The following is an 8,204-nucleotide window of genomic DNA, read 5'->3' as shown; positions in this document are numbered from 1 at the left end:
TGGCTTTAGCGCCAACCGCTCCTCTCTAAAAATTCTGGGGTTGCCTCTCGTACCTGTCCCGCTGCCGTGCTGCCTCTCATATCGCCGCCGCTCAGCTTTCGCTTCCTCCAGCTCAGCTTTTGGGGCGGCGATACTCCCCAGCCTGTGCCCAGGGTCCTTCTCCGTTCAACTCGTCCTCCCAAGTCCACAAGTCCTGGGATTTCTGCGGTTGCTGTCCTTTCCCGCTGCTTGGTTCTGGTAATTTGGTGGGTGGTTCTGTAACGACTCTCCTCCTCCTCTTCATCCGAAGAGGAGGAGCAGGATTAAACCAAGGTGCAGCGGGTTGTGAATACATATAGATTTATTTGCTGACGAAGACGAACACAAAAACTTATACTTGCATAAATTACAAAAAACAAACGACGTTAAACAGACCTGAACTGGTGAACATAAAAAAAATGCACTCATGAACAGGAAAGAACGAACGAGAGCGAGACAGTACGTGTGTGTCAATAAACACAGACACAGCGACAACCACCCACCACAAACAATGTGAAACAACCTCCCTATGTATGTCTCTCAATCAGAGGAAAACGAAAACACCTGCCTCTGATTGAGAGCCATACAAGGTCAATTAAACCTGACACTTAACATAGAACAAACACAGACTGCCCACCCATCTCACGTCCTGACCCACTAAACACAACAATACAAAAGGAAAACAAGGTCAGGAACGTGACAGGAGATCTGTTTGTTAACTTGGCTTTCGAAGACCTTAGAAAGGCAGGCTAGGATAGATACAGGTCTTTAACAGTTTGGGTCTAGAGTGTCTCCCCCTTTGAAGAGGGGGATGACTGCGGCGGCTTTCCAATCTTTGGGGATCTCTGATGATACGAAAGAGAGGCTGAACAGGCCAGTAATAGGGGTTACAACAATTGCGGCAGATAATTTTAGAAAGAGAGGGTCCAGATTGTCTAGCTCCGCTGATTTGTAGGGGTCCAGATTTTTCAGCTCTTTCAGAACATCAGCTATCTCGATTTGGGTGAAGGAGAAATGGGGGAGGCTTGGGAAAGTTGCTGTGGGGGGTGCAGGGCTCTTGACCGGGGTAGGGGTAGCCAGGTGGAAAGCATGGCCAGCCATAGAACAATGCTTATTGAATTTCTCAATTATCGTGGATTTATCGGTGGTGACAGTGTTTCCTAGCCTCAGTGCAGTGGGCAGCTGGGAGGAGGTGCTCTTATTCTCCATGGACTTTACAGTGTCCCAGAACTTTTTTTGAGTTTGTGCTACAGGATGCAAATTTCTGTTTGAAAAAGCTAGCCTTTGCTTTCCTAAATGCCTGTGTACATTGGTTCCTAACTTCCCTGAAAAGTTACATATCGCGGGGGCTATTCGATGCTAATGCTGTACTGCACAGGATGTTTTTGTGCTGGTCAAGGGCAGTCAGGTCTGGAGTGAACCAAGGGCTATATCTGTTCCTGGTTCCACATTTTTTGAATCTTTTGAAATTCCTCAACATACTCAAAACGTTCTACAGCTGCACCATCGAGAGCCTCCTGACTGGTTGCATCACTGCCTGGTATGGCAACTGCTTGGCCTCCGACCGAAAGGCACGACGGAGGGTAGTGCAAACGGCCCAGTACATCACTGGGGCCAAGCTTCCTGCCATCCAGGACCTCTACACCAGGCGGTGTCAGAGGAAGGCCCTGACAATTGGCAAAGACTCCAGCCACCCTAGTCATAGACAGCTCTCTCTGCTACCATGCGGCAAATGATACCGGAGCGCGAAGTCTAGGTCCAAGAGGCTTCTGAACAGCTTCTACCCCCAAGCCATAAGACTCCTGAATATCTAGTTAAATGGCTACCCAGACTATTCACATTCCCCCCTCCTCCCCTCTCCACACCACTGTCACTCTCTGTTGTCATCTATGCATAGTCACTTTAATTAAACTAAGTAAGACCTGGATGGACCACTCCCTGTGTTTTGGTTAGCGCGCCAGGAGGTTGTAAAAGGTTAGGTAAGTAGTGGGTAGGACTCAAACTTTTACTTTCTTTGCTTTGGTTCCGTCCAGCCCCTTTTACCCACATTACCGTGTTATGGAAATAAATTCCCTGTAAACGGATATAGTCTCCTTCATCCTTACCCGCACCTACAATCACATACCTCTTTCACTCCACGGGGACTTGAGTTGTAGCAGGGTGTTGCATTCCCTCCAAGAGGTGTAAGTAACACATGTCAGTTAAGAACAAATTCTTATTTACAATGATGGCCTACACCGGGCAAACCTGGACGACGCTGGGCCAATTGTGCGCCGCCCTATGTGACTCCCTATCACTGCCTGTTGTGATACAGCCTTGAATTGAACCTGTGTTCCGCCTCATGCGCTGAGATGCAGTGCCTGAGACCGCTGCACCACTCAGGAACCCCTCATGCAAGGGTTTGTCCAATATTAGCCTATCAACTAAACAAAACATTCATAACATTATATTAAATGTTTGCTTGCATATAATTTAAGGGCAATATTCCTGCCTTAATGTTCAGGAATACATGGCAAGGAACACCACAGGGACATTTTAATATATATTGTCTGGCGGCTTCAGTATCGTGTAAAATACTTGATGAAACTCCCAGATGAACTAAAGACTAAATGAAATAAAACACATTCATGTTGTACAATCAATTATATATGGATGTGTTTGTTCAAGACAGTTTCCAGTAATCACTTCCAGTAAGCTGAGATCGCCAGAGGCAAGAAGTAAAGCAAAAAAACATGACCAACAGACATTACTTATACTGTCCTGAGACGCTGGAGAAGATCTACTCTAGTAGCTATAGGTGGATGATAAGAGACAACTGATTTACAAGAACAATGACAGGTGATACTGACCTGAGAAATAGTTTAATGTCTATTTGTTAGGTTAACATCTGTAAATCATCTTATTCTGCTTTGTAAAGACTCATGGAGACAACGTGTCATCTCTTTTCCACAACTTTATTGTCTTCCTTGATAAGGACAATCATAACAACNACCGCATTCCAGCCGGTGCCTATTCCACAAGCTACCACCGGCTAAATCTATGATGTTAAAATGCCTATTTACTCTGTTCCAACTGACTGCGCAATCCACTGTCTCATCAGCCCAGCCAGGCAATTTATAAACTTGATAGGATATTCACACAATCACATCACTTTATACTAATACAACAAATGTACTATTTTAGTCTAGCTTTAGATAGCTGTACTGTTATTATAGTGAAGCTGAGACTGATATGCTTTGAAAGATACTGTTATTTTGTTTCAATGATGATACAATGTCAAATGTTGAAAGACACTACATTCAGTATTCCATTACATATCCAGTATTCCATTACTGGCTGGCTCACATTTTTTCTAAACCTAAATTAAACAAGCGACAAAGACACCACCAAAGCAAATGGGTCTTCTCCTTGGGAACATCGAGGGAACATCATGACTCTGTAGGAATGAAATCACATGACAAGATAATCAGTCGGTTGAGTAATACTGCTGATCACTCCTACTATAGATCAGAGTCTGTGGAGTAACACTGCTGATCACTACTACAATAGATCAGTCTGTGGAGTAATACTGCTGATCACTACTACAATAGATCAGTCTGTGGAGTAATACTGCTGATCACTACTACAATAGATCAGTCTGTGGAGTAACACTGCTGATCACTAATACTATAGATCAGAGTCTGTGGTGTAATACTGCGACCACTCCTACCATAGAGGATATTAGACAGTGTTTAACCATCTGTGTGTCAATGATTGGAGAAATGATTCCTGCTTGATGTGATGTTATACTCCAACATGTTTCTGTTATGCTTCACTGATAAGCCATCACTCACTGTTCATATTACTGTTTATAATAGTGATTATAGTACTGTTTACAATACTGTTTATAATACTGTTCATAGTACTTTTTTATAATACTGTTTATAATCCTGTTTATAATATGGTTCATAATACTGTTTGTAGTACTTTTCATAACTGTTTATAATACTGTTGATAACTGTGTATAATACTGTTCATAATACTGTTTATAATGCTGTGTATAATATGGTTAATAATACTGTTTATACTGTGTATAATACTGTTTATAATACTTGACTTCAGACATTTGCTCTGCCTTCACTCCTACTACAGGTTTGTGTGATTTTAGGACATGCCAATCTCCTTAATTTAACTTACCCATTCTGTTCATCATCTACCTACGATGGCTACCTAAAAAGCAAAGAACAAATTATTTTGGTTATACAGTCAGAAGGTTACACATAGTGGCCTTATTGAATATTATCAAACAGGTTGATTGATTTTAATTTAAAAAAATTCAATCAAAATGAGTAAATACTATCCATTTGTATTGTATTAATCTACAGTAGATGGCTCACAGTGTAACGGGCTTCCTCCTTCTCTTCATCCGAAGAGGAGTAGCAAGGATCGGACCAAAGTGCAGCGGGGTGTGAATTCATAATGATTTATTAGACAAACGACGAAACACGAAATAACACTTTAGAAATACAAAATAACAAAACGAACTAAACAGACCTAAACTTACGAACTTACATGAAAACGAAGAACACACGAACAGGAACAGACAAACCGAAACAGTCCCGTGTGGTAACATGTACTGACACGGAAGACAACCACCCACAAACAAACAGTGTGAAAACACCTACCTTAATATGGCTCTCAATCAGAGGAAACGCCAAACACCTGCCTCTAATTGAGAGCCATACCAGGCAACCCATTAACCCAACATAGAAAACACATAACATAGACTACCCACCCAAAACTCACGCCCTGACCAATTAAACACATACCAAACAACAGAAAACAGGTCAGGAACGTGACACACAGGGCATCCTGGACTTATGCATTCCATATATTAGATGATGTTAACCTGTTAATGTTGAGAGAATGACTATCTTACACTGATGGGTGTTCCTTTACATGATATGAACTTACATATAGGTATGTGTTCTCCATACTGTATCGCTCCATCATCACACTTCACCTCAATTTCTTCTGTATTCCTTAGAAGTATTTTGTATTTATGGTAATATCCCTCTTTGCAATGAAGAGTCTTTTTTTCACCGTGCGCAATATTCTCTTTCTTGCGTAAATTCTGTAGATTGTACTCTTCATCAAAAGTGGAAATCTCACAAGGCCCTGATGGAAATGAAACCCAGTAATTATTTTATTCCCTTAATGTACAGTACATATTCATACATTTATATACTCATATACACTTGACATGTAGATATTACATCATGTTCATACCAGTTGAAAAGAATGTACTTACGTAAACACTTTGGAGGTCTCGGCCATTTTCCATTCTGACATCTGATGCTGCCTGTGAAACTCAGTGTATAATCCAAGTTACATTGGTAGGAAACCTCTGTAATAACATCTTCAACATCTCTCTTTTCCTTGGTGTAATCTCCATTAGTAATAGGAGGAGGATCAGGACAGCTTGCTAGATTAAACAGGGATCATAATACCGTAACATGAAAATACATTACAATGATACAGTACCATGATAATACAGTACAGTACCATGATAACAGTAGCATAATCATGATAGTGCTATTTTAATACAGTACCATGATACAGTAGCAGGATAATACAATACAATGAAAATAAATGACAATGATTCAATACCATGATAATACAATACTGTACAATGATACAGTACAGTACCATGATAATACAGTACCATAGACTTAAGACTTACCTTTACACTCAATTGGCATGTGCCATTTTCCATTCTTGCAAGTTGTATTTCCTCCAGGTCCTGTGTATGGGCTAATGCATTTATAATCTATTTGGTTCCCATTTTCGTATCTCTCTAGCACTTGGTCAAGAATCAGAAATGTTTTCCCTGCGCCCTCAGGCTTCCCACAGTACTCTGTAGGTGAAGCACAGCATGTTTGAATTATCAAATTACAATCAAATACCAGAGACAAAAGTGGCAGAGAATGACTGTGTGGTTAGAACCATAGTCAAGGGCCAATGTACAGTATATTCAGAGAATGTAACTGGGGCAATTTGTGATATATACTGTGAATATGCGATGAATCTCATCCATGATCATATCTAGGAATACTACACTATAATGAATTATAGCAAAAAACAACAGCAACTATCTCAAAGTGGACACATTGGGGACATATTGAGAAACTATAAATCAGAGATGTATATTTCTGTAATACCAAGCAAAGCCTTAACAAGGATTCCTGATTGTGTGAGGGGAGAAAAAGGGTGTTATATGTTAAGGAACTTTTCATCTCAATGAACATTTAAATATCATTTTTTTCCTGTTTGAATAGGTGCTGTTCATAGTAGAGTAACTCTAAACTGAATTACTGCATCAGTTTTAAACTTTTATCAATACTTACGTTTGCATGTTGGTGGTGGAGTTGTCCAGTTCCCATTTTCACAAGTAATCTTTTTAAGTCCCTCTATTTCAAAGGACTTGCGACATTCATAATTCACTTCAAATCCATCTATATATGTATTTTGATAAGGGATTTTAACAATTGCATTTTCAACTTTAGGTGGAGGATCACATTGAACGCCTTGCGCTTCAAGAGAAGAAAATACTGATGTAAGATTAGTGGGTAGAAAACATACACACAGTACATAAACAGAACAACTACCTCTGTAATTACATAATATCATATGGGCTTCTGGGTCCTTTTCCCCAAACTATTCCAACATATAGTAAACATACAGTGAAGCATGACTGGCCACTGCATACAATTAAAATCAAGTGATTATTTCAAATGAACAAAACTTTTAACAACTACTCACGTTCACAAGCTGGTAATGGTGTTTTCCATTCTCCATCGTTACATGTTATAGTCATCTTTTCAGATGTGTATCCATCTTTGCAATCAATTGTAACAGTTTGTTCATTGTTATAGACTTCACTGTGAGGAACTTTTTTTGTGTTGGGAATGACAGGGAATCGGCCACATCGTGATTGATCTAGAGAGAAAGAGTATTGAGATTGAGTTTCAGACCAATCTAGCGAAGGAAATGCATTCTACTGTTCTTGTTTGTGGAGTTGTTGAAAAACGAGTTTTAATGACTCCAATCTAAGTGTATGTAAACTTCCAACTCCAACTGTACCATGGGCACATTGACCACAATCATGAGGCTTTGTGTGATGATGAAGACCCTTATTATCCCCACCACATTCTGATGAACACCACTGACACCCATGAATCTTGTGATAACCCCTATCACGTCATCGGCAGATTTTAGCAGACAAACATCGGGCAATAGCACACTTGATAACCTGGATGAGGATGAGGAAAATAACCACAACTCCCACTATTGGAAGTATCATGCCCACCAAAAAACTTCCCCATGTATCGAATGTGGAAGACAACCACATGACTAAACCCAAATCATCTGGATTGTAATCATGATATTTAGCTCCCTCAGTCCTGATCTTTTGGATTAGGTCAGTAATTTCCACAGAATTATCAGGAATATAAGTTCAGCATTCAGCACCAATAACAACGGACAGAAGGTAATAAGGTGCCAAACGATTTTGCATCGCCACATTCTGAATGGAAACCAGCACAGCTGATTTGCTTTGGAGTTTGTGTTATTGGAGACAGACATCAAACACCAGTCAAGGACATTCAGAGACTTGTCTCGAAGCCACCTTTGCGTTGTCTTGGCTGTGTGATTAGGGTTATTGTCCTGTTGGAAGGTTAACCTTCACCCCAGTCTGAGGTCCTGAGCACTCCGGAGCAGGTTTTCATCAAGGATCTCTCTGTACTTTGCTCCGTTCATCTTTCCCTCGATCCTGACTAGTCTCGCAGTCCCTGACGCTGAAAAACATCCCCACAGCATGATGCTGCCACCACCATTCTTCACCATGCTTCACCATAGGGATTGTGCCAGGTTTCCTCCAGACATGACGCTTGGCATTCAGGCCAAATAGTTCATTCTTGCTTTCATCAGACCAGAGAATCTTGTTTCTCATGGTCTGAAAGTCCTTTAGGTGCCTTTTTGCAAACTCCAAGCGGGGTGACATGTCCCTTTTACTGAGGAGTGGCTTCAACCTGGCCACTCTACCATAAAGGCCTGATTGGTGGAGTGCTGAAGAGATGGTTGTCCTTCTGGAAGGTTCTCCCATCTCCACAGAGGAGATGGAGCCCTGTGAGAGTGACCATCGGGTT

General features: G+C 40.9%; 1 protein-coding gene across 1 annotated transcript in view; it reads right to left on the bottom strand.

Annotated features, from left to right (window-relative positions):
• The window catches only part of LOC111975406 (complement factor H), an 82,783-nt gene that overhangs the window by 35,093 nt on the left and 39,486 nt on the right, over positions 1–8,204 (bottom strand). The window contains 5 exon segments of the mRNA XM_070447687.1: positions 4,972–5,175; positions 5,309–5,482; positions 5,741–5,914; positions 6,405–6,590; positions 6,820–6,996. Of these exon segments, the coding sequence (XP_070303788.1) occupies positions 4,972–5,175; positions 5,309–5,482; positions 5,741–5,914; positions 6,405–6,590; positions 6,820–6,996 (915 nt within the window).

This window comes from Salvelinus sp. IW2-2015, linkage group LG16 (assembly GCF_002910315.2).
Source record: "Salvelinus sp. IW2-2015 linkage group LG16, ASM291031v2, whole genome shotgun sequence".
NCBI lineage: Eukaryota > Metazoa > Chordata > Actinopteri > Salmoniformes > Salmonidae > Salvelinus > Salvelinus sp. IW2-2015.
The sequence above is the reverse complement of the archived record's forward strand: the minus strand, read 5'-3'. Positions and strand labels throughout refer to the sequence as shown.